Source organism: Heliangelus exortis, chromosome 5 (genome assembly GCF_036169615.1).
Source record: "Heliangelus exortis chromosome 5, bHelExo1.hap1, whole genome shotgun sequence".
NCBI lineage: Eukaryota > Metazoa > Chordata > Aves > Apodiformes > Trochilidae > Heliangelus > Heliangelus exortis.
In genome coordinates, this window is record NC_092426.1 from 36,656,812 (window position 1) to 36,683,589 (window position 26,778).

The window sequence follows — 26,778 nt, forward strand, 5'->3', positions numbered from 1 at the left end:
GGAGAAGCCCGATCGCGGCCGGGCTGGCGACTGGATCCCGGGTGCCCTGACAGCTCGGACCCAGCCGGGCTGCGGCTCCGCCTCCCGCGTCCTTCCCGCCGGCCCACGGCAGCCGCGTCCCCCGCGGGGAGCGGAAGGGGCGTGCCCAGCGCAGCGGCGGCCTCCGTGCGGCGGGATGGCGGCGGCGCCGCGTTCCGGGGGGTGTCGGTGGTCTGGGGCCGTCGTGTTGCGGCTGCTGACCCTGCTGCTGCTGGCGGGCGCGGTGGGCGCCGGGCAGCGTTCCAAATGGCGGCTGCCGGTGCCTACGGTGAGTGCGAGGAGAGCGCCCGGGGACGCCGCGCTGGAGGCGGTCGGCCCCGCCGCCGCCGGGTCAGCCGACTGTGGCGGCAGTCGGAGCGTAGGGGTCCGTGGCGGGGGCAGGGAGGCCGCCGCCGCTCTGCTCGGCCTCCTTGAGGGAGGGGTACGGGTGAGAGGGCCGGGGGTTTTCGCGGGGGGGCTGCGGCCTCTCCTGCTCGCTGCTTTGCGGTCTGACCGGGGGCGTCCCCTCCCGGGCCGCTCCTGTGTGGGGCCCGAATGCACCCGGGGTTTGTGAGAGGGCGCGGGGCCCGGAGGCTGGAGCCCCGTTTGCGGTTCGGCGGTAACTGCGGGGGGGAGAGGGCTTCTGCGAGAAGCAGTGTCGGTGAGCGGCGGGGTTCGGTCTGTGAGAAGGGAGGGAAGGAGGGAAGCCGCCTGCATCCCCGGGGCCCGGTCTCGGTGGGGCCTGTACGGGCAGAGGGCGCCCCGAGCCCTCCTGGGTCTGGGCTGGCGGCCCCCGCGCTGTGTCCTGGCGTCGGGAAGGCCGGGCTCCTCTCTCGGTGGTAAACCGGGAGACCCGAGGTCTCTGGGGAGGCGACGGGATGGATACCCCGTGCTGCCGTCGCACCGTGCGAGTTCGGCGTTGTGTGGAAAAAAAGCTGTTTGTGCCTCACGTTAAACTTGCCTTTGCCCGACTCGGGAAGAGAGTAATGTACATGTTCCGTGAGGCGTTTGAGCTTCTTGAAGTTAACTAAAGGATTACGATAAACATTCCTGTTGATTTCTTGTTTAATTTTTTTTTGGTCTGAAAATAGTTCAGACCCACTCATCAGCAAAAAAATGCTAATAATATCAACAAATAGGGATTAAATTGATTCAGTTTTGCAGATCAAAAAGCCCCACGTCTCTCAAGCCATCTTTAAGAGTAGGCTGAAGGGGTGGTGAGGCATGACTGGAAAATCCAGTAAGGCTGCTCCTGCTCTGACATTCACTTTCGTTGCCGTATTGACATAAAACTCTGAGCAGAAGATTATGTTTGCTTAAGCTCAGTGACATTAAGACAATACCTCTTCCTTTTCTGTGCCTTTGCAGGGGAAGAAGTTTAACTTCGGGAAGATTCTCTTCAGCAACACCACCATTTTCCTGAGATGTAAGTGGTTCAAAGGGATTAACCTGCTCTTTGCTGCTTGGCACCCCCTCTGCTTTAATGTTTAGGACTCAAAACACTGTGAAGTGTTTAACTGCACTGGTTGCAGTGACAACTGATCTAGCACTGGGTGAAAGCCATAGCACTGATATGGTTGGGTGTTCTAACAATCTTGAAGCTTCCCAATTATAATCTGTTAATCCAGGAGCAGAAATGAATGGTTCTATTCAGGCCTTCAGTGGAGAGTGCAAGATGGGCAGTGGGAGCACTACTTAATTTCAAATAGTGGGTAATCAGGTGTGGGATGTGCTGAGCCCTACTGTGCCACGTGCCTCCCCTATTTGACATCTGGTAAATCCCTCTATCCATGAGATCTTGCACCAGCTGGAACAGGGACTATTTGTATTTCAAGATGCCAGTTAGAGGCAATATTTTTAAGGCTCTGTTCCTTTTCAGCTGGGTGCTTCTAGGACTGGTGTAAGATTGTTGTTGCACACTCTCAGAGCTCTCCTAAGAGCTGTTTTCTTCTCCTGGTTACAGTGTGTGAGTGTGCTACACAGTAAACATGTCTGTAATCTCCCTGTTTGTTCATTGTGTTAATTGCTCTTTATTCTTCTGGCCATAGCTACCTGTTATGTAGATTATTGGAGAGTGTCTGTGAAATACTCTCTTATCTGTGAACATGAGAACAGCATTTAGGTGGCAACAAGATGATGTAGGTGACTAATGGAAGTGACTAGCTGCTTGAGAAAGGCTTAAAATCTTTCCCATACACTCTGAGCACTTAAGGGGTTGTTTGCACCAGTTTTTGTCATGGTGGGAAGTGGGAAGCTGTTTGATCTTTAGCTGCTAATTGAGTAGTTACACAGGTACAGTGCTGGTGAATGCTTTTCTATACTTGTCCAACAAGGAAATTACTTTCATTTTAGAGAGAATCAGTGGGATCTGTGCCTTGGTCACTAAAAGACTGAGTTGCTGTAGTGATTTTGCTCTTTTTAACAGGAGCATCATGGGGATTAGCTGATGCCTCTTGAAGACATTGTGTAAAACTGCTCTATTCTGTTTACTACCAACATTATTGCTTTTCAGGCTTTATTTCAGATACCTGCCCTTTTTCAGGTGGTGTTTCAAAGGCAGTTTCTTCAAATGCCTCCATTAATACCACATGAATCTGAGACAGGAGGCTAGTATTAAAACAGCTACTGGTAAAGGTCCATCATGCCAGGATTAAGGTTTTCCTGCTTGTTAAAATGCTGAGTTTTGTTGCTTGCAGCAGGACAATTGGAAGTGTGCAGCTGCAGGATCAAAATCTAGAATTTTAATGTTTAGGGAAAAGGAGGGGGGATGCTGAAAGGGCATTTGGAGCTTTGGTAGGTGTTAGGCCAGAAACACTTGCACTAATGTGGCATCTCACTAAGATGTGGGTCCTTGCAGTGAAGTTTGTGCTAAGGCTGTTCATGAGGTGTACAGCTGAAATAACCAGGAGAAGGAAGGAACTAAGGTACAGAGAAAATAAAATTTGTTTGTTTCAAGACAGGCTTGTGGCAGATCTTGGCTCCTGATGTGGACTTCAACTACACTGTTCTGCCCACCTTCAAACAGGCATTAAGCCTTGAAATTCTTTAGTGAAGGCACTTGTTTGTTCAGTATGATTAAAAATTTACATAAATTTAGATAATAAATCACTGAAAGAGGAAAGAACAAAGGCTAAGAACATAATCTTAGTTTCTCAGCCTAGATGACAGTTAAACTGCATCTGATACTGGGAAACTTCAGCTTTACTTACATATTGTTTCTTTTTTGCCCTTTTGTTTGCTGTCTGTTGCCTCTCCCATCTGCTCTGTGGTCCTTGTACCCTTCTTGCTGTACATGACTGGTCATGGGTTGTTCATATTTTTGTTTTGGTGAGCACCTGCATCTCATCTTCCTTTTTTTATATTTATGGTGTTGTGGGTTTTTTTTTTTTTTTGGCTATTTTTTGTATGGTCTATTGGTGTCTGATGCTTTCTATTTCTGACTGGGAAGACTGCCATTGGTGTTTAGTATTGTCAGTAATTAATTTTTTTTAATCTACTCCTTTCCTTAACTGCTCTTCTAGAAGAAGACATCTGGCTTCCTGTCTAGGATCATGGTACTGTAAATAAAGTTGATGTTACTGCTGAACATAGAGCTTCAGTAATTGAAACAACACTTTTAATAGGAAAAAAGGAATTTAAAAGGTATTTTTAAAGCCTCCTATTTTTTGATAGGACTTTTTTTGAGATGTTCCTCATTTAATCAGTTTTATCAGAAGACCCTTTGTTCTCTAAGAATTTGGTATCTACTTTTGTCACTGCAGTGCTTGTGTTGCCTCTTACCTTCTTTGTTGGCTTTTGTACAGCATCTAGAGCTCTGTGGAGAATGTAAAATGGGATTACTCAGTTAAGACTCCATAGCAGGAGCTTTTTCATGATTGCATTTCTTACCTGCAGGGTTCTATGTGGAAAAATACATTAAAAGCCCTGTACATGTAACAATTTTTTTTTTGGTGTCCAGTCTGACATGAAAGTTGCCTGGGAGGTTGTGTGGGACTTGGTAGCCACTAGAAACAGGTTGTCAACTCCAGAGAGTTTTGCCATCTGTTGGCTGGCAAAGCACAAACAGAATCATCTGAATGGCTGTTCCAAATAGCCACTGCTCATTTTGTCTGGAGACAGAGCAAATTCTCTTGCAAATTTAGTTTTGGAATTACAATTAAATGACAAAAATCACAATCTTTCATGAAGGGGGGAGGGAGGAGAAGGAAGTCTGTTCTTTCACTTTTCATGCATTTGTCTCTAATAAGGAGGGAAGTTACCTTATTGCTGTTTGTGGTGTCATTGCAGCTTTGACAGACAGCTCATGTGTTGATGACTGACTTCTCTTTGGGAGCTGGAGGGTGGATATTGAACTGCAAAAATCTTACCTTTTCTTTTTTTTTCATGGTGATGGTATTGGTATTTTTAAAATTATCTATGCAAATTACCCTCAGGATTAACCTGTTCCTTGCTTTACCTGCTATGTGTCCCACATATCTAGGAAAGGGAAAGCTTTTGTGTCTTATAATTAATCACTTGGGATCACTGCTCTTCTCTTTCTTTTTGGTGTTTGCAGTTGCTGAAATGTCACTGGTTGTCTTGAGAATAAACAGAAAAGGTTTCCAAATGATCTTCAGCAGTTTAATAGAATTGTGCAACATTATAATAGCCTTTCTTTTCCCACATGCTTCTTTCTTTCACTGAACAGTAATGAATTACTGGAGGAAAATGTCTTTCTGTTGTTTTGCTATTGGTTTTGTGTGCAATATAAACACCCCACAGAATGGGAGGAAAAGCCTAAGAGATAGAGGTTATCTTACGTGTTATCTTTTTTTTGTTTGTTTCTGCAGTTGAAGGGGATGAAAAAGCTTGTGATCCCTCTCAAAGTTACAATGTTACTTGGTACCTCAGATATTCTGATTGCTACAATGAAGTCTTCAACTTTGGGGTAAGAATTCTTTGGAAACACATAGGTAATGAATTTTAGAATTAAGCAGACCTGGGGATGAGGGGATTGCAGCTGTCTTGCTTGCATCCTCATTTCTCTTTTGGCCTAAAACATCAGTTTTCCATTGGAAGATAGGAAATATCTGGGTCCTTTATAATGGAATTACTTGATGGAATTTCTGACATTTGGGTTTGGGGTAAGGTGGAAGGTTTGGCAGAATTCTTTTAAACCCAGAAGATTAAATAAGTAACCAACTCTAAACTGAAGTCTGTGAATTTATGGTAGATGAAATATTATTTACAATGATGTTTAATGACAACAAACAAAAGAAATTGAGTATTTTCTTCTTTAGTCTAAGTTCTGTTCTTTATGGATGCACACAGCAAGTATTAGCAATTTATACAAAATGTCTGGTGTTTCAGTCACATGTGGGAGTATGCAACTGGGGTTTATATTGTCTAACATCTTTCCTATGTTTACTTAAAATATTAACAGTTTTAACTACTAACATAACACAGTAATGAGGTTTTTATGATCCTTAATATCATAATGTAGAGTTTTTTAGTCTAGACTGAAGTTTATGCTGACTGCTGCACCTTCACTGCAGGAATACTGGGATTTCATTAGTTTTATGTATTTAATTAGGTATTAATTCTTATTCAAAGCCAGTATGGAATATTTTTTTTATTTTTTATTTCTTTTCAGAATAGTCTGCTCTTGATGGCCTTTATCCAATTAAATTCCATTCAAGAGTCTGTGCAGAAAGAAGTTCCTGTGCTTCCTAGGTCTTGCAGCTGCCTACTGAGAAAAAACATCTGATGTATTTGTTGCTAACCTAAGTTCTGTTCTCTGGCTGGCAGGATGAGCAAGCAGATTACTATTTTGGGACTACATTTGAAGAGCATCCGGGTTGGTCAGGATACTATGCCACAGATTCTCTCCTCTTTTCTAATTGCTCTGAGCTCTTCAGGCCTCAGGTATGGATAGAAACTTCACAGCTTGCTTGGTTTTGTCATGCCTAACACAGTGGTAATTCCCAGTAGATGTGTTTATATCTCTCACTGGTTGTACCATGGGGAGTGGAAACCACTGGAAAGCTTGGTACTGCTTTTTTTGTTTGTGGTTCTGTGTTTTGAATGTTTTTTTATTTACAGAAGGATACTGCTAGTTGAGTAGAAATGTGAATCTCTGGCAGCAGAGTAAAGCTCCCAGTAAATTTGGGTTGATAAAGGACTGGCTTTTTTTTTTGTTTTTTTTTTTTTTCTATGATAATGCTCATTTGTAATACTGGAAATTAAAGACTACTGAGAAATGGGTTACTCTGATAGCAGGCTAAAAATGAAAAATAAGTAGTGCTAAAATGTGTTTGAAACAAAGTAAATGAAAGAGGAAACACAATGAAAAACAGCATAAGGAAATAAAATGGAAGCATTGGCTCCACAGCAGCTGTGGATCCCCAGGCACAGCTGTGCTCTGTGATATTGATGACAATATCAGTGCTGAACTTATTTAAGAATTCAAGGCAAATTGTGCAGTGCTGCATCTGTATTCCACCATTTCTGATTTAGACAAAGCTAAAGGTGACTTGAAAAAGGGTTTTTAATAATATGTTTGTAAGTCTCTGATTCCTTTGATTGGGACAATGGCTTGAAAGGTTTTGCTAAAATAATTTGCATGCTGCCTGCTTTTTATGTTTAATATGAGAAATGTCAGTTCTGCTTTTACTTAGTTTTATAGAAGAGATCTTGTGAATTTAGCTGTGTAAGGTGAAGTTGGATGTCTTAGCTGAATGTTCAGGTTGTTGAATCTGGGATTTTAAAGTAACTTTTCCTCCAACTTCTTTGAAAAGTCAACTGAATTTTTAGCAAAACCTATTCCTCTCAGGTACTCATTTCTCAACTTTCACAAAAAATTCTCCTTATGCTTTTTTCCACTAGATTCCAAGTCACAATAATTTGGGAGAGTTGGCAAAATCTGGATCTCTAATAGACACCCCACTCATCTAGGGGCCTTTTTTTTGCATAGGCTGAGTTCTAAAAACAGAAACCTCTTGTCCAAGGAGGGTGGAAGCAACTCTCAAATAACAAAATACTAATCTTAAGTATTCAAGGCTCCCTCCACAAAGGGGCAGTTGTTTGATTTAAGAAAAGGAAAGCTCTCTAATATAGCTGTTCAGAGAACCCATCTTTATAGTGAAGTTTACTGGGAGCTGTTCTCTGTAATTTCATGGTAATGTAAAGTGCCTTAAAATTGCTGCACCTTTTATATCCTGCAGATTTTCTATAGAGAATTTGTTCATCCAGAGCCTCTCTCAGCTGAAAAACAAGAGGTAATTTTTTTTTCCTTCTAATGATTTAGTGTAGGTATGAACAGATGGTTTTAGCATACTGATGGTTTTTGCCTTTTTTTTTTCTGTTTTTCTTTAAGGGTGTTAAAGAGAAGAAGGAGAGTGGAGGAAATCACACAATGGTGGCAGATAAAACTGTGTGTATATTGGATTTAAACACAGCTTGGGATCTAGCAGTCTTAATTTGTGTTTTAATTCATGTTTCTTTGCATAGGAAATTACTGGTAGCATTTACAGGAATGGTGCAATTCTCTAGGTTTTTTTGACACCTTTCTAGCTTAAATTAGATTTACCTTAAAACAATAGCACTAGTGGAAAAACAGAGTAACTGCAACTTCTATGTGTGAATTACAGGCCTCATACCAATCAAACTAATGATATAAATTAAAAATTTTTTTCCTAATTTCAAGGAATCATTGATACAATCTTATTAAGTGGGGACTAATACTTGGAGGTTAATTTGGCTTAATCTTTAACATAGTCTTTAAAAACACTGTACCTAACAAGTTGAGTGATTTTTGGTTTTCAATAAGCAAAATGTATTTAACTCCATGTGTATTTATAGGGCCATTTATTTTAAAGCTAAAACATAAATAGTTGTGTGTGCAATTGTTAAATGACAAAAGAAAGCAGTAAGAGGTGGAGCTATTTTAAAAGCAAAATTGGTATATTCAAATACATCCCTCTTAAGTTTACTGAGTCTTACAATTTCAGTCAATAGCAGCATTAATTCTTTTTCTGATACATAAAATTATGTTGGCTTTAGGTCTTAGAATCATAGGTTTGGGTTTGAAGGCATATTAAAGATCATGCAGATTCAACCCCCCCTGCATGGGCTGGGAGATGTCCCAGTGGACCAGGTTGCTCAAAGCCCCATCCAGCCTGGCCTTGAATACTTGCAGGGAGGGGGCATTCACAGCTTCTCTGGGCAACCTCTTCCAGTGTATCCACCACCCTCACAGGAAATATCTTCCTAATATCTAACCTAAATCTACCTTCTTTCAGTTTGAAACCATTACCCCTTGTCCTATCACTACATGCCCTTGTAAAAAGTCCCTCCCCAGCTGTCCTGTAGGTCCCTTTCAGATCCTGGAAGGCCACTCTAAGTTCTCCCTGGAGCTTTGCCTCCTCCAGGCTGAACAACCCCAACTCTCAGTCTGTCTCCAGAGCAGAGGGGCTCCAGCCCCTGGCTCATCTTTGTGGCCCTTCTCCAGACTCACTCAAGCAGCTCCATGTCCTTCCAGTTTTGGGGGCTCCAGAGCTGGACCCAGCACTCCAGGTGGGGTCTCATGAAAGTGGAGTAGAAGGGCAGAATCCCCTTCCTTGACCTGCTGCCCACACTTCTTTTGATGCAGCCCAGGAGAGTTTTGGCTTTCTGGGCTGTGAGAGCACATTGGTGGCTCATGTTGAGCTTGGTCTCATCAACCAAGACCTCAGGGCTGTTCCCAATCTGACATTCTCCACCTCACCTGTATTTTTGCTTGTGGTTGACCTAACCCAGGTGCAGGACCTTGCACTTGGCCTTCTTGAACTTCATGAGGTTGGCATGGACCCACCTCTCAAGCCTGTCAGAGTCTCTCTGGAGGGTGTCCCTTCCCTCCAGTGTGTCATCCACACCACACAGCTTAGTGCCATCAGCAAACATGCTGAAGATGCACTAAATTCCACTGTCTGTATCACTGGCAAAGAGGCAACAGGAGGTTTCTTGAAAGAAATGCATGCTCTTAATAATGAAATTCTCTTGGAGAGGCTGTTATAAAAAGTCTTTGTGGTAGTTCTGCATTCATCATGGGTGGCATATGTATAGATATTTTTAATTTTAACCTTAAGGTTCCTGGTAAATATGCAGTTTCTGAGCTGCCTATAACTTCTTCAGTTGTAGAATTAACAGTTTTGGAATTCCAGAAGAAATCTCTGATTTGTTTCATGGTGCAAATCTTTAGCTGGACAAGCCTCCTCTCTTTGTTCATTGTCAGGGTTTGAGTTCTATGGGTATCTGATGTGCTGCAGGGTACTTTCCACAGGAAATCACTGCTATGGAAGTTTTTTATGTGTCTGCTACTTATGTTACACAAGAAAAATCATCCTTCACTGGGGAGCTGATTTATATGCAGCTGTGCTGCTGGTAAACATTTAATTTCATGTGGAAAGAAGCATCTCTTGTGATGATCCTAATGTTTCTAGACTGAACACAAAACCCAGGATGCTTTGCTGAATTCTTTGTAGCTTTTGCATCTCTTTTGAGATGACTCTTGCAGTAAGTCAGTGTCACGTTTGCAAATAAGCCCTGTTCACCTCCCAGATTCAAACAACTAAATTTTAGGTGTTATGTTGGATAAATAGATTTAAAATCAAATACTTACTGATTTGACAATATTGATTGATTGACAACTTTTAGGCCGGGGAAGAGATTAACTTTATTTTTACTTGGAACATACAGCCTATGTATGAAAAGTCTGCTGTCTTTTTGTGTCTACTTGACTGTGCTTTGTCTATATGTAGACATTTTCTTTTCAGGCAATGAATGCTGTTATCAGAACCTGGCGAGATGGGCCTTATATATTTATTGTGCAAATTGGAGTTACAACTGCGAAGAATTCTCCTACCAATGTTAAAAGAATAGAGAGAACACCACCTTCCTCAGATCAAAATAAGCCCTTTACAAGTAAGATAGTTGTTCATACAGTAAGCTAAAAAATAGAGTGCCATTTTTATGTATACTAGTCTGAGAGTGTTTTAAGGTACTTTTAATTTATGCTGTATGGTTCATAATACACTATCTTTCCCTTGACATAGATAAAAGTATTACCTACTACAACTCTTTTTATCATAAGAAAATAGGTGGTTGTTTGTATCTTGAAGATGCTAAGCCTGCAGGTCTGTCAGTTCAGTGGCAGTAAAGAGTCTGAAGCACTTCAATTTTAAAGTTCAATCTTAAGGTTTGGTGTTGTGTTTCAAAAATCTCCTAACACAATGACATTTACATTAATACTCTCAAATCATGTATAATACAAAGACCATAATTATCACCTTGAAATTACATTATTGTATATCTATCAGTGCATGGATTACCTATCCAAACTTCAGGGAAGTTTGAAAATCCCCTTAGAAATTTACCTGTGTTTCTGAACTTTCCTGTTATGTTTGACTCACCACCACAAATTACTTTAAGTACTGCCATGAGTTACTTGGTAATGGAGCATGTAATTTTAATTGCATGCTTTTAGGTGAGTGTGTTGAGTCTTAACTTTCTTTGATTAAAGTGCAAGTTAGACTTACAAGTTATGTGAATATTTGGAATTTCTTTACGCTTGAGTAAAAATGAGTTAAGTGCTTTATCCTGGCTTCCTCCATTTGCTTCTTGTTCAATTTGGTTATTGGATTGTCTTTTGACAGTGACAGTAGAACTGAAGGGGCCATATGAGTATCTCTCACTTGCAGACTATCCTCTGATGATTGTAAGTAATGTATCTTTTCTTTGACTTATAAAGCTGTTGGTTGATTTGAATCTCAATTAAATATTCTCCTTCCAGACTTCAGGAAACACAAAGCCAATGTCTCAGAAAACATAACTGAGCAATTTTAGTGTGGTTTGGTGGGGTGCCTTTTGTGTTTTAGAATTTTTTGGAACTAAATAAGAAGAGAAAAGACACATTTCTGATGTTTGCCTAAGCTGCTGATGTTGTCCTTCTGTGGATTGTTTGGCTTTTTGGTGATGATTTTGTAGTTTCAGAAGTTATCAAAATCATTAGTTCTAAACTGAGCACTCTTACTGACATTGTTTTTCTCCTTAGCTCATTTGAGAAAATTTGCTGTTCTATGCTTTTGTTTACAGCGTCTTTTTCATTTGTCAGTGCTCTCTTTGTTCTTCTACAGCTTAATCTTCCTTCCTCAGCTGTCTTACACCCCATGAGGAGGTTCTTAACACTGCCTAACAGTAAAAGCATAATTGAACTACAAAGAGCTAATCCTCATTTTATTCAGAGGAGTTGCTGACTTAGTTTCTCGTTGCCTCTGTCCAGAAGGCTAAGAAAACAGATCTTAAATATTTATATAGAGTAGACAGACTTCAGCTGGGGATCAGTACCAAGTGAGTTCTCTAGCTTGACTGTATTGGCAAGCATGACCTGTAAACAGGGGAGCCTGATGGCATTTCTGAAACATGTTTTTCTTTCCACAGCAGTAAAAGTCTTCCAGCAGCTTTATTGACATGTAATTGGCTGGTGTGAATATCCCCATGTGTCAGGTCCAGAAAAAGGTCTAAATGTTTCTGTAATGGAGCATCTGAATGTGAAGTAGGATGCCTGGGTCCTTACCATTTGAGAGGCATGGATAGTCAGATTTAAAACTCTTTAAGGAGCAGTAAGCTGTTCTCCTAAGGAAGGTGTTTTCAGTCTGTAAAAGCTTCAGTGGATTAGGAAATTTCAGTGGATTAGGCATCTGATTTCAATGCTTGCTTGGTTTAAAATAAAAACAAAATAAATCCATCTTCTGCAAGAAGAGATTGCATGAGTATTGTGGTCCTCTATGCTGGCAATTCATTTCATGTTTTACTCTCTCCTTCTCATCCCTCTTCTTACTGTCCAGCACCTGCTGTGGTGCTGTCATTTAGGAAATTCAGCACTGAGTAGCATTTTCAAGCTTATTGTTTGCCATGGGAGACAAATACCCTGAAAATTTTTCTGAAGCAAGTAACACTGGACTGGAAAAGAAAGGCACAAAATGATAATGTTTAAATGAATATCCAAGTTACCTTTTCAGTTCCAGGTTTTTGGCTGACCTAAAGCATGGTCAAAAACTGAGTTTGCTGGAAATTGATTTTTGAGGGAAATGGTCAAGTTATTTGAACAGAGGGATTACAACCATCAGTTGCTTATCTCTGTTCTGTGGAATGGTGTGAAAATGTGACTTTTAAGTTTATTTACACAGTACTGTAAATGTACAATAAAGTTAGTAATAGAAATATAAGTAAGAAGGGTCAGGATTTCTACTGATAATTTGCCTGAGCTTTTATCTAAATTTTTGACAGCCACTAGCACTTGATATCTTCCTTAGAAAAATTTCCTGTGAATAAATTGGCAGACTGCTCTCCAAGAGAGAAATTGCTTGGAAATTCAGTTACTCTGATTCTCTTGGTTGGCAGTGAGAAAATACAGTTGGCACTGTAAAAAAATCCAGATAACACAAATGAAGCAAGGCTTGTTTCTAGTAACTTAAGTGTATAAAAACTTCAGGAGAGAGACACTTGGGGGAGAAAATAGAGCTATCTTACAGCTGCTGAGTAGAAATCAGGAGATGATTTTTCTGGGTCTGATCTTCCTATTTCTTTTTGTGTAATAGTTTTTCATGGTGATGTGCATTGTGTATGTGTTCTTCGGAGTTCTGTGGCTTGCATGGTCAGCCTGTTACTGGAGGGATCTCCTGAGGATTCAGTTCTGGATTGGTGCTGTTATCTTCCTGGGAATGCTGGAGAAAGCAGTTTTCTATGCAGAATTCCAGAATATCCGCTACACGGGGGAATCTGGTAGGTGGCAATTGCAGGATGCCTTTTAATTGATGGGGACATTATTCCACTAATGACTCATGCTGAATTGGGATGACAGATGCAGAATAAGTATTTAATTATTTGAGGGTTGTTTCAAAACAAAGAACAGGGAAACAAAGTTTCTGCATTTTTAAATATATTGTAAATATGATCTGTTTTTCTAAAGCTGAAATGATACTGCTTTTTTTTCTTGAGTGTTGTGTCTTAGGGATACAAAATGCTGGATCCTGCAGAAACTCTACAGTACAGGCTTGAAGTTTAAAATCTTAAGTGTAGCTTGTAATTAATTTCTGACAATTGGTATTGACCATGGAAAGAGACTTAGAAACTCCTGATTGCAGATGACTTGTGATATTCAGCCCATAGTCTGATAGTACATCTTAAATGACTCCCACTATATAAAACTTTGGAATTCTGAGTTTTTAGAATGGATGCATACAAATGAAACTCTGCAAGTAAAACTTCATTATTACTTAGTTAATTGGCCACACCCATTGTACAGGGTGGTTTTGTTGGTTGACCTGTTTGGAAGTTCATCCATGCTGATCTTATGGAAAAATATGAATCGTTTACTCTGCACTTTTTATTGATGTAAAATATTGATGTAGCTTTTTTTATACTAAGAGACACAGCTTTTCTGAAAGCTTACTCCAGGTGTAGGTAATAAAGAAAATATGTACTTTAATAAGTACATATGTACATGTAATAAGTATATGTAATGTACATGTATATGTAATAAGTACATGTACTTTAATAAGTACTTTAACTTTCTGAAAAGAATTGTCCTCGTACTACAGTTGCATGCAGTAGTTAATAAAATAAACTATATTTTCATAACTTAGCTTCCTTCTCTTTGCTTTTGGTAGTTCAAGGGGCAGTAATCCTGGCAGAACTGCTTTCTGCTGTGAAACGTTCCTTGGCTCGAACTCTGGTCATCATAGTCAGCCTGGGATATGGGATAGTCAAGTGAGTAATTCTGTCACAGCTTTGGTGTGTTCTATTAGAAGGCTTTTGACTGCTGGTTTTAATAATTTATCTCCCTGTACTTTGAAGATGCTTTAGTTAAGTACTGTAAAGGTCTAGACTTCCAGTAGTCAACATCAGTTGCATTTGGTGGTCATTCTCCTTCCCACTTCCTCCCATGTATCACTGTTGGGATTGTTTCTGAGTCACTGTTGAGACACCCCACTGACTGAAATGGGAGCTTTTTGTGCTTTCCTTCTGGGCAAGGAGGAGCTTCTAGAAATGGGGGAAGTTAAGAATCACTGATACAGGAGGGAATCTGCTTTAGGAGGCTTCTGCTGCCAGTATTGCTGCTCATCTGTGTGACCCAGATGTACCTGATGATAAAACAACATGCTGTGTAGTAGGGGAAGCTTCTAGCAAGTGTGGGTGTGTGGGGAAACTGGTGAAGAAAGGGTGTGCTGAGACTTGTTGAAATGGCTGTAAAAACCTGAACAGGGTAACTAAGAAAACAGGACTGTTACCATTACCTTCCTTAGTCAGATCTTAACATAAGACAAAATGAACAATAAGCTTCAAGCACTCTAATAAAATTATTTCTGGACCTGTAAGTGGCTTGCCACAAGGACCTTTTATTCACATGCTTCATACCTTAGCTTACAGTTGAGATGACTTCACTTTTTTTCCCCTCACTTACTCTAAATTTCACTGCTTTCCTACAGGCCTCGCCTTGGAGTTACTCTTCACAAAGTAGTTATGGCTGGAGCCCTCTACCTGTTATTTTCTGGCATGGAAGGTGTTCTTAGAGTCACAGGGGTCAGTAATCATTGCTTGACTTTTCACATATGCCACAGATCCTACTGGTTGTATTTACTTACATTCTAAGGAGAATCCCAGGGCTATGCTGAACAGAGACAATGAAGTGCTTAAACTCAGACTGTGCATATGGATTATTCACAAGTATTTAAAGTTTGATGTCTTCTTTATCAGGATGTATTTGTGTGTTTTGAAATAATTCTAAAAGTTTCCTGATTAGTCAGGTTTCAGACACTATATTCTGGACTCTTGTGTCTAATACTTTGGATTAGGTGACACTAGTTGCAGACACAAATGTACAGCTTAGGTCACCTGACCATGACACTGAAAAAAAAAAGTAAAACAAACCAAATCACCAAAAAAACACTACCACTTTTTGATTTTGGAGCCTGTACCTGAGGAAGTGCATGTGAGTGGTGCTGCTGCTTGTTTAATTAAGAAGTGTATCTCAGGATGTTGATTATTGTTGTTCTGGTTTTTGGTATTTTGGGATAAAGTATTTAACATGTTGTGTATTTGGTACTTTTACAGTTTTTCTATGCAACTGTGGCTCTGATAGCAAACTTGGCCCTGTCCATGATTGATGCCTGTATTATTTTGTGGATATCCTTTCATAAACTAAAATGTTACAGTCTGATTTATAGCTTATTATTTCTGTCTTGCACTTTGATTTGCTTGTTGCAGTTGGGACTTTGATAGTTTTTGATGTGCACACAAAAGCAATTTTTGCCACTTTCAGTCAAACTCATGGTTGCCACTGGAACATTTGATTTGTCCATAGATAGTGTAAAACATTTAATTACTCCAACTCTTAACAAGTTGATTGCTGGTTTTCTCTAAAGGGAAGTGGCCAGATCACATCATCATAGCAATTGCCTCAGCAGAGGCTGCTTTTAACAGTGCTAGACTGATTTAATCTGGAAAGCTACTTCTTGTCTTGCTGGTGAAGAACTGAGAACTGACAATGTGGGATTGTCAGTTCCTCTTTGTGCATTGGGCTAAACTCTTGATTCAAACCCTCTGCTTCTGTAGTAAAACTCAGAAGCACTGTGGTGGAGTGTTTGTGACTTCTCATAGCCTGACCCTCCTCGTTTCTTCTGTATCTTGTTTCCTTTTCAGTTTGTTCTTATTGGCTCTCTCTTTGTCTCCAGGCCCAGAATGATCTTGCCTCCTTGGCTTTTATACCCCTGGCTTTCCTAGACACTGCCCTGTGCTGGTGGATATCCTTCACTATTTTACTTGGTGGGGTGTGTTTTCTTTCAGATTTGGTTTTCTTTTGGAAGTCTTTTTGGCTGAACTTTTTGGGTTTTTTTTAATCAATTTGAGTTTATGTGCTTTCCACTTCTGATAAAGTTAACAGAACCTCTGTAACTGGGTGTTCAGGAGAGCTTCTGTTACAACCAGTACAAGGAAAATTAGGAGGTATCTGTGTTAGAGCAGTTTCTGAGCATAGAGAGGTTAAGTCTGTCTGTCCTCAGTCTCTCAAGTATGAAATGAATTTGTTCTAGTGTAGCACTGTAATGGTTCTTTAGTTGTAGCTTTTGGAGAACAGACTCAGTTTCTGTTTTGGGGAGAAGGTTGCTTAGCAACATCAAGCTTAATTCTTTCTGTAAAATTTTGAACTCATCTTCAAGTAGATGACAATATGTTAATTTTTTGGTGTCTTGACCTATAACATCCAAACTATCCTACTCTTGTGTGACTTGAGTATCTGTTGTCAAATGCTGAACTCCAAACCATGGATAGCAAAATCCCTATGAAGTGTTTTGAGTGCAAGGCAATCACAGAACTATTTAAAATGTGAATAGCTTGCTACCCAACCATGACGACCCAAATTCTCTCCAACCATGGTGCCTCTCCTATGTTGTTTTGTCACTATGGAAATAACATCCTAGGCAAAAGGGTGAAGACACTGGTGTGCATTAATTGGGGTTTAACTTGCTTCTAGTTCAGACTTGATTTTCCATTTATCCTAAGTACCTCTGACACTTTTATGGAGTAATGGGCCATAGTCCAAAATGGATAAACACCACCTTTGTGTGACAGGAGTTTTAGGTACAGATGAGTAAATAACATAAAAGAGATGAATCCTGCTCTTTGGTCCCCTTGCCATGGAATGAACTTTTCTTCTACTGAGTCTGGTCTACCTTTCTGGAGGCCTTAAGTGTGGGAGTGGGAAACCAATTAATCATAAGATCAGTGTCCTAAGTCTGGGACCAGCTTGTCTCTTCAGAGACTTTCCTTGACTTTCCATACATATTCATCAGCTTAACTCAAACAATGAAACTGCTCAAGCTTCGAAGGAACGTTGTGAAACTTTCTTTGTATCGACATTTCACCAACACACTCATCTTGGCAGTAGCAGGTAAGGAGAAAGTTGAGCACCTGTCATTTTGATATATGGCTTGGTAACTAAAGCAGATTTTTGAGTTTGACCTTTCTGTAAATGCAGTCTAAGTATTTGGTATTTCAAACACTTGACCTATTTCTAACAGTGGGTCTATGCAAAGTGTTAAGTTGATACTTCAGAGGCAGTGGATTATTAGTCCTGCTTTTAGGAAAATCAGTAGTTCCATGCAGCTGCTGTAAAGGGGCACTTCTGTCCCTCTTAAAGCTGCTGGGGGCAAAATACTATCCTATGCTGTTAACTTCACAGAGGTTGTTTTTGCCAAAGTCACAGTATCACTGTACTACTGGCTTTTTAGAATGTCTGAAGACCAGGGTGGTTCTTGGGAACACAGTATTGTAACATAATGCCCTCTTTGTTCTGGAAGAATACAAATTCAGATTATCTTTCCATTTATAGTAGGGATGAACTGAGCTTCAAGAATAAATCTGGTGTTGCCAGGTGCTCAGCTCCTCATCTGTTTGGAAATGCTGTCCATACAATGAGCAGAAAACTTCTAAGAACTGTGCTTTTTTATTTAAATAAAAAAGTGCATCCTTCTTAGTCAACAGCTGTGATTAAATTCCTGTCAGCATCTGGTTCTTAGTCTTCATAGAACACCCTAATGGAGGGAAGTCACATCTAAAAGTGTGGTGAGAGCATAGTCTGAGCATTGGAACTTGTACAGGTGAGATCTGGGCTCTCAGGCAGCTCACATGGTTTGGTTAATTCAAGGTGGGCTTTATTTGTCAACTGATGAGGAAGCCATGGTTTGGAAGGTAGATGAAAGTAAAATAAGAATCATGAGCAGGGATGAGGAGTTGGCCAAACACTTTATACTTTAATTATTCCTTATGTCTGTGAAGAACTGAGAGAAAAATACACTGGTCTCTGCCTAAATTCCCACATAAAGGCAGTACAAGAAATCAATCTCCTCTTTTCCAGAACTAATAAATTTGAATCTAAGAATTCACTACTTAGGTCTTTGCCCTTTCTTTGGGAAGCAGAGTCCTGTGAGTAGTTCATTTAGATTAGCATATTTTGCAGTAATAAACAGCTTGTTTATTTCAATCTTGCAGCATCTATTGTATTTATCATCTGGACCACCATGAAGTTCAGGCTGGTGGACTGTCAGTCGGTGAGTCTGTAGTGAATGCTTTCTGCAGTTCTTGCCTCTTGATAAGTTTACACTTGGCAATATAAGCAGTGAGAGGGCAGATTTTTCTCTGGACTATGTCCACAGAAATAAGACAGTCTTTTTCTTGCAACTCTTTCCATTTGTGCTGCTGTTTTCCTTGACAGGACTGGCAGGAGCTATGGGTGGATGATGCCATCTGGCGTTTATTGTTCTCAATGATCCTTTTTGTCATCATGATCCTGTGGAGACCATCTGCTAACAACCAAAGGTTCAGCTTTTCTTATTTCTTTCTGAAAATACTCTCCTTTGGGAAGGCCAAAGAGGCCTCTTGTTTAACCAAAGAGGTGCTGGTGGATAATTTAGTGGCTGTGTACTGATCCATAAGGGTACTAAGCAGTGTGTGTGTGTAGGGACTTGGGGAAAAGTGTAGTAAGTCACAGAGATAAAATTCAGTCTGTTCCTGTTGATGAAGTTATTTAAAAAGAAATGGCTTGAACTTTTGATTATGTAGTTTAGAATAGGTCTTAAAAGCTATGAACTACATAGAATAACCGAGTCATGTGAATGTTGGGGTAATGAATTTCTTGAGTGGCAAGAGATATTATTCTAAGATAGCTTTTATTTTTCCCTCCTAAAGGTTTGCTTTCTCACCATTGTCTGAAGAGGAGGAGGATGATGAGCAGAAAGAGCCAATGTTAAAGGAAAGCTTTGGTAAGAGAAAAGTTTCTCTGTTGAAGAGACACTTCTGTGGAAGGAGGTTTCTTGTTCTCTTGTAAAAAGTTTGTTACTGTTGTGAAAGCAGAATCAATGCCTCCCTGTTGCCATTGATTTATGCAGCTGTAGAGAAAACGTTGGGGTTTTGTTCAGTATTTACATTGCCTGTTTAATTCAGGAGTTTTCAGATGACACTGAACACATTGCTGCTTTTGTGGTTGCTTTACCACGTCCACTGGACTTTGTTTTATTCAATATTTCAATTTCTGGTTCCAGTCATGATGACAAGGATCTCTCAGATATTATTGCTTGGCAGAAGCTTAGTTTGCAGTTCTCTCTTAAAATCCAGTTTAAGGATTTTCATTTATTGTCTGTTCTCTGTCTGTAGTCTTCTTCATTTTCCATATTAGGGCCTAGTATAGGTATGGTCAGTGAAAATATGGATTCTGTGTTCATGGAATTACATAGGAATAAAAGAGTTCTGCTCTATAATACGAGGTTGCATCTTTCTCTCCACTCACCCACTTCCTACTATAAATCCCTCTCTCTTCCCTCCCTTTCATCTTCCAATTATGTCTGCTGTCCTTGTTAATAAGTTAGGTAAAAGGTAGGATGACATAGCCACTGCTGTTCTCTCCACAAATCTCTTCTGCCAGGAGCAAAGAGCAGTGCTCTTTGACTTGATTAGGAGCTGAGGAGGAGTGTGTGATCTCTTGGGTGAATTTGCCACATCAGCTGTATCTGATGCTCTGCCAGGCTGGGAGGTGTGTTTTGCATCTCAGCTTTAAAGTCAATCAAGTGGGTGGTCAGCAGTTAAAATAAATGATGGGAGTTGTAAATGTCTCAGAATGGTTCAGCTTGGAAGGGATCTCTGGAGTTCATCCTGTCTAAAACCCCTTCTCAAGCAGGGTCACCTAGAACCAGTTGCCCAGGACTGTGTCTAGATGGCTTCTGAGAATCTCCAAGGATGGAGATTCCAGAGTCTCTCTGGGGTTGTTTTAAGTTCTAAGCTACTTTTATCTGGCTTGAAGAAAAGGAATAAAAATTGGTATTTCCCAGGTAAAATTGCAAAATACAGGAAAAACTAGGTATTGCCCCACCTGTCAGGAAAAATACTACAAGCTTTTCAAAGAGGAGGCATTGTCTTTTTGATTAACTTGTCTGTCTTACTCTGTCTCTGAAATATTCTGAATGAACACTCAGCACTTTCAGAAAATCATAGAATTGTTCAGGTTGGAAAAGACCTCTAGGATCATCCAGTCCAACCTTTGACCTAACTGCTAACCTAGGTCCACAAGCCCACTGCTAAACCATATCCCTAAACACCAAATCTATATGATTTATGAACACATTCAGGGATGGTAATTCGACCACGTCCCTGGGGAGCCCATTTTGTTACTCAATAATCCTTTCTGTGTCAAGAAGGTTTTCCTTACATCCAACCTAAACCTCCCCTGGGGCAACTTGAAGCCTCCTCTTCTCCAGACTAAACAACCCCAGTTCCCTCAGCTGCTCCTCCTGTGCTCCACATCCTTCACCAGCTTTGTTGCTCTTCTCTGGAGACACTTCAGCAACAAACAGGCATTTGCAGTCTATGAACAATTTATAGTTCAGGTATCCCAACATTTTTTCCTTCTTTTGTCTTCAGAGGGAATGAAAATGAGAAGTACAAAGCAAGAACCAAATGGGAATGTAAAAGCAAACAAAGCTGTGAGTATGCCCCCCCCTACCTTGAGGGATAATAGTCTGTTCTTCAGGAATGTTTGCAAAATCCAGTATAGATAGATTTTTATAGTACTATATTTTGATAATGAGTAAAGCATTATTTTAACAAGTTTGTCAGGTTAAGAGGGAGGCTGAACTATATTTTAAATAAATTGCCTTCTAATTTTGAGTTCCATGATTCATTACTCTAAAAGGGTGTTGCATATCTTATGTAGCTACCTAGATAGTTTGAGTAGAACATTTTTAATATACAAAATGTCTCCATCTTTTCAAGGCATTTATGCATAAATTTATGCATGAAAGATGAAAAACCTGTAGGAATTCATGGTAATATGTTTGTTGTTAGCATTCTTTTTCTCAAAGGTCTCTTGCAACTTTTTACTGCTACTCTGAGGGTAACATGAAAACAAAACTTTTCTGGTTTGAGGACAGGTTGAGAAAGGGTCAGTTCTACAGCTTCAATTGTTGTAGTGGGCTTGTGTTGTGAATTAGAAATGAGAAATCCTGACAATGCAGTTAATTTACCTTTGCAAAATGTAGCTTATGCTTTTTACAATTTTGTCATCTATTAATGTTCTTTTGTAGAAGATAAGACATGGATTAGGTAAATAAAGTGCCCTGAAAGCCAAATTTTCCTAGACACCATTAGAGTATTACAAAGTCAACACTAGGTCATTGCTGGCTTTTTTTTTTTCTTGGAATGCATTTTCTATAATCCAGAAATGAAGTTGAAGGTGGATTTTTATTTTTGTTTAACACTATAAACTGTTTTTTGTCAAGTAGGCTGCAAATAAAAGGCTTGCATGTGACAGCATTTTGGCAGAACTGACTTATTTTCTATTTAATTTCTGTAATTGCAGCAGGAGGATGACTTGAAGTGGGTAGAGGAGAATGTTCCTTCATCAGTGACAGATGTGTGAGTATTTTTATCATCACAATAAAAGCAGGTTCCTTGGACATAGGAATAAAAATACATTAGAATGCCTCATAACTTGTGTGCTGCACTTATGTGAGCAGGTACTGAGTTCAGCTTGGAAAAGGCCTCTGGCTTCTTAGCCTGATTCTTTGTGCAATCTTTTAGACTTAACAGTTCATGCCACTTCAACCCATGCTGACTTAAACACTGTCTTGGACTGTGACACCAAAGACTGCTGTGTTTGCACTGAAGTTAAAACTAATTAAATAAATCCAAAAAAACCACCAAACAAATCCTCTCTGTTTAGTGGTCTGACAAGTCCTTGAGCATCTTGCCCAATGTAAACCACTGAATAATGTCATTTAGTTCTCAACTTTATTTGGAATATGTGTTGAATCACTGTTATGTTTCTGTCAATAAATCAGCTATGTAGGCAGTCCATATCTGTTCTGCTTTTAATAACTTTTACATCCTAAAATTGTCAGTGTCCATGTCTAAATTTTTCATATCAAAACAGAAATTCACAGATTATGTTCATAAATCTGAACAGGTCATTATGGCAAAGGCTTTGGATTCCAGTAGAAAACTACTGGAAGTCAGTTAAATGCCAGAAACCAAGGGAAGCTTCAAGAGGATTAAAAAGCACATATTCTCAGTTGAATTTTTTTTTCCCAGATCTACTTCCTGGTATAGTTCCTTAAGAAAACAAGGACTAGACTTGTATAAGCTAGGAAAGGGCACCTTAAGGTAGTCTGCTACTGATTTTTCTGTTTTGAAAGTAGGATCAGGGTTATGAGGTTGGTGAGGCCGCACCCTGGAGTATTGTGTCCAGTTCTGGGCCCCTCAGTTCAAGAAGGACAGGGAAGTGCTTGAAAGAGTCCAGCGCAGAGCTACTGAGATGATTAAGGGAGTGGAACATCTCCCTTATGAGGAAAGGCTGAGGGAGCTGGGTCTCTTTAGTTTGGAGAAAAGGAGACTGAGGGGTGACCTCATCAATGTTTTCAAATATGTAAGGGGTGAGTGTCAGGGAGATGGAGTTAGGCTTTTCTCAGTGGTGACCAGTGATAGGACAGGGGGTAATGGGTGTAAATTGGAGCATAGGAGGTTCAAGTTGAATATCAGAAAAAATTTTTTTACTGTAAGGGTGACGGAGCCCTGGAACAGGCTGCCCAGGGGGGTTGTGGAGTCTCCTTCACTGGAGACATTCAAAACCCACCTGGACACGTTCCTAGGGGATGTACTCTAGGGGGCCCTGCTCTGGCAGGGGGGGTTGGACTAGATGATCTTTCGAGGTCCCTTCCAACCCCTAGGATTCTATGATTCTATGAAGTGGTGAGATTCCAACAGATGGAATTATTGTTGTTAAACAGGCTGTGGTACCTGTGTCACTTGTTTGATTTCTGGGACAATCTGGTCCCATGTTGTAAATGTCTCGAGTGTAGTTCAGCAGTGTTCCCACCTTACTTATTTCATGACAACTTGGAAATTGTTCAGTTGGTCATGAGAAGCTTAGAAAAAACTAATTTTAACTGCAAAGGTCATTGAGGATACTCCTTGGGCTCTTTCTCTTTTGTGTCTTTAATTTCTGTTTGTTTAATTGAGAGCTCTATCTTCACCATCAGTCTCCTGTCCCCTAAAAAGCTTAAGGTGCAGCATAAGGCTGAAAATGGCTGTCAATAATATGCTCTCAGTAAGTGTTCTAATTCTCTTAACTATTTCTTTATTTCTTTTTTTTTTTTTTTTTCCCCACTGCAGTGCTCTTCCAGCTCTCCTGGATTCAGATGAGGTCAGTAAACCAATCTTCAGTTCAAATTAGTCTTCTGACATGCCAGAGGAGTCATGAGTCAGCTGTTAGGGACTTGGCTTATTAGAGCTGGACTGTGTTCTTGCCAGTGCAGCTGTAAAATCCTAGAAGGGGGTGGAGGGAGGATAGTGGGGACAACTATGACACAACTTCTTGGAATACAAAGTGTATTCTAAATGTGTATTTTAAAAGAAGAGGCATATCTGCTGTGTAAGTTGGCTCTTGACTTAAAATGCATACAAGAGTGCATTTGTTGTGAATGTGCAAAGCACCTTATTTCTGAATACTGTCAACCTATTGGGGAAATGACAACACGGGGTATTTTCTTTTTCAGGAAAGAATGATTACACACTTTGAAAGGTCCAAAATGGAATGAAGGAGTAGCTTTTTGCTATTGGAAGTGGAGATGCCTCTTTTAAAGTTGCTATGTGGAGCAAGTGCATCCTGCTGATTTGTTTCTTGATCTCAGCCTTGGAAGTTTGATGCTTTCTTGTCAGGAGGGCGTCTTGATGTGGAAGAAGTTCATGAGGACATTATAAACCTTTTGGAAATTTGAATTTACAAAGTTGCTGCAAGTTTGGATTTCTAAGCAATTTAAATGTGTATTATTCCAGCACCTTCTGTAACTTTTCAAATATTTAATCTGTGAAACTAAAATTCCTAATGTCTGCTTGAGGAGTTTGTATTTCAACGTTGCAATTGATACTTGGAGGTCAACTGCCTGTACCTTTCTGGAGGGAGGGTGGGGACAGATAGAAACAAGCACTGAAGAAACCACAGACCCATTTGCTGGTAGATAGTGGCTTCCTGCTGTTCTGTGTCATGTGTCCAGTGTGAACTGGGAGGTTTTTAGAGGGAAGCTCTCACTAATGATGAAAGTGAAGACGCCAGAAAGGAAATATTTGGAAAAGTTACAGTGATGGGAGTTTTTAACAAAGTCAAGTGCAATTTTATTCACAACACTGTGTAAGAAAGATTTTCTATTTTAAATGCCATTGACCTATAGGTGACAGCTGCACAGAGGGAACACCTCCTGCTGGGGCACATCTCATTGCCGGCGATGTGGTGGCTGCCTGGATTTGCCCCTGCCTTCCATGTGCTGCATGATTTAATTTAAAAAATAACAGCAAACAACAACCAAACAAATCCAAACCCACTCCTGCAGTTCTTCACCAGTGCTTGACTACTCATCTTAAGCTAGACATTTCAGCAGAACTCTCCTCCCTGCACGTGTAACGTCTCCCACCCAGAGGTCAGCACTTTTCTGAGAAGATGGTGTTTCTAAAGGGTGCAAGCACCACTTACCTTACTTGAAAGAGGCCTTGATGGGAGTACAGAGTGCTGGGGTGGTTCTGTTCCCAGAGTCTGTTTAGAATTGCCTCCCAGTTGCCTTCCTTCAAGTGATTTGATGATGGACTTTCTTGTCCCAATTGGTCCCTGTGGCCAAGAGATACTCTGATAACTGTGTTTCAGTCCAAGTCACAGATTTCTCTTCTATATAATTGCTTTTTGTTTCTCCCTTTTCAAATGAAGAAGAGCTTTTGGACAGTGTTCTATTTGATGCTTGGCTGTAGAGGCTTCACTTGCAATAACTTATGTGTGGAAACCCACTGTGAACTGTATGACAAAAGCTCTGGGTTGTGTTCAGAACCCTGACAACTGATAATTTTAGGCAAGAAGCAGCATAGCCCTGGACTTCTGGGGAACTGATGTAGCTGCTGCTGGAATGGCAGAGGGAGTCAGTTTTCCTCATTCTTCACTCATAGCTACATGTCAGCAGAAGTGAACATGTGCCTGTACTTCATTAATTCCACTGTAAGGCCTGGTAGCTTAGTTCTGGTTTATCTTTATCAGCAATTTATGCTGAAACATGGCACTTTACAGTAGAAGCAGCTGAGGCACAAGTGCATAGTATCTTCTGCTAGCTGGGCCTTGGGGGCAGCAAACCCTCAGTGGATGGGCAGAGAAAATAAACTGTGGCCAAAACACATCAGTCTGGAAGAGTTGCTGGAGCTCCTCTGCTGTCCTCTCTAGGCCACAGGTAGAATCTTTAATTAGAAAACACTTTTAATTTGCTATGCTTAATTGGTATAAATGAAACAAACATTACCTTCGTGTCCTTTTGGGGAGAGGAAATTTTGTGAAATAAAGCTACAAGAAACTTGCTATTTAATGGTTTTGTTTGGGGTTTTTTTTTTTTGTTTTTAAGTCCTATCATTTTGGGTTACTAAGGTTTTTTGAGACAAATAGGGAACAATGTTCTCTACTGAAAGCACAAAAGAAGTTTGTATGTACTATTTAATAAAAGCTAGGCAAAGAGTAGAAAGGTTTATATTGTGTCCTTCCACTAACTTACTGCCTGCTCTTTCACCTGAGAAAGTGTCACCTCTTCACAAAGCTCTCTCACTTTTTAAACTCTTTATTGCATGGTATTTATAATGCATTTGATCCCGATAGCTCTTTTTTTTTTTCTTTTTAAACTTGGCAATATAATGAAAGTCTGTTATTTAAAAAGCTAATACAGGTAGGACAAATGATAAATTTCTGAACAAAAGTAAAGATGAAACAGTTTCTCTTTAAGTGCATTCACAGCTTAATAATTTAAAAGAAATGTAGTATCAGTGTGATGCTTTCAGCCTATAACTACAGTGGTTTTGGGCAATCTTCTCTGCCTTCTGCCCTCCCATCCCTGTAGTCACTTCCATCAGTTATCCTGAATTCCACAAGGGGCTTGCTGCTCCCTTAGTAAGCTGCTCTTAGTTTTCCCCTTCTTTGGTAGAGTCTTTATCCTTGGCAGGTAGCAGCTGCTTCCTGGCATGCAGCAGGTGTGTGCTGTCAGTTCCTCGTTCACAGTGTTACAGAGAACTTGTGTCAGAGCCCAGAAAATTTGTATCAGAGCCCAGAGAACTTGTGTCAGAGCCCAGTTCCCCCAGTATCACATGGGCTGTGGCACAGGCACAAGAGCTGCCACGGTTAGGATTGCAGAAGAGGTGGCCAAAAGCAGAGGAGATCTGGGTGAGGAGTGAAGGGGGGGGTGTGTAAAGGAGTTGTGGCAATGTGGCCTCTCCCCTGACTGTATTTGGTCAGATGTGTTGGTTCAGCTGAGGAGATCTTTGCCTTTCCTTTTGCTCCTGTGAGCTCTGTGACTGGTCAGGGAAGTTTTGTTACGAAGCCACCTTGCCAGAATGCAAGAGACCAGAAGCTCTGCAGGATTATTAACTTGATTTAAGTAGACAGGGAAGACTTAATTCACCTCTATATCCATTCTTTCAAAATGAGGATTGTAATTGTAAAATAAAAAGTGGAGCAGACTTCAGAGCAGACTGCTCTGAAGATTTGGTAACCAACCAGGAGGAAACGTGTCTGCTCTCAGGCTGAGATCTGCCAAAGTCTAATGAGTACTGGTGTGTAGAACCTGAATTTTTTTAAAAAGAAATTTGGCTGCTGACAATGTCTTCAACAAGCTGTTCCAAACTGAG

General features: G+C 40.3%; 1 protein-coding gene across 4 annotated transcripts; it reads left to right on the forward strand.

Annotated features, from left to right (window-relative positions):
* The first annotated feature begins 80 nt into the window (after window positions 1-80).
* TMEM87A (transmembrane protein 87A) lies at window positions 81-25,625 on the forward strand. 4 transcript variants are annotated; one of them, XM_071744659.1, is made up of 20 exons: window positions 81-307; window positions 1,387-1,444; window positions 4,848-4,945; window positions 5,806-5,922; window positions 7,221-7,274; window positions 7,373-7,429; window positions 9,810-9,957; window positions 10,689-10,750; window positions 12,633-12,816; window positions 13,704-13,803; window positions 14,523-14,616; window positions 15,148-15,219; window positions 16,873-16,981; window positions 18,082-18,140; window positions 18,305-18,408; window positions 18,778-18,851; window positions 20,503-20,564; window positions 21,440-21,495; window positions 23,251-23,281; window positions 23,634-25,625. In XM_071744659.1, exons 1-20 carry the CDS (start codon window positions 176-178, stop codon window positions 23,673-23,675), a joined length of 1,713 nt encoding a protein of 570 aa, XP_071600760.1. In that variant the 5' UTR covers window positions 81-175; the 3' UTR covers window positions 23,676-25,625. The 4 variants fall into 4 exon arrangements, with proteins under 4 accessions (XP_071600760.1, XP_071600758.1, XP_071600759.1 ...); XM_071744657.1 differs by having other exon boundaries at window positions 174-307; window positions 9,795-9,957; XM_071744658.1 differs by lacking the exon at window positions 15,148-15,219 and adding an exon at window positions 15,768-15,836 and having other exon boundaries at window positions 174-307; window positions 9,795-9,957.
* Window positions 25,626-26,778: the final 1,153 nt, after the last annotated feature.

Coding starts and splice junctions, on each gene's coding strand:
- TMEM87A (XM_071744657.1), top strand. CDS start 176: ATGGCGGCGGCGCCGCGTTCCGGGGGGTGTCGGTGGTCTGGGGCCGTC. Junction 7,275..7,372: donor TCTCAGCTGAAAAACAAGAG/GTAATTTTTTTT, acceptor TTTTTCTTTAAG/GGTGTTAAAGAGAAGAAGGA. Junction 12,817..13,703: donor CCGCTACACGGGGGAATCTG/GTAGGTGGCAAT, acceptor TGCTTTTGGTAG/TTCAAGGGGCAGTAATCCTG.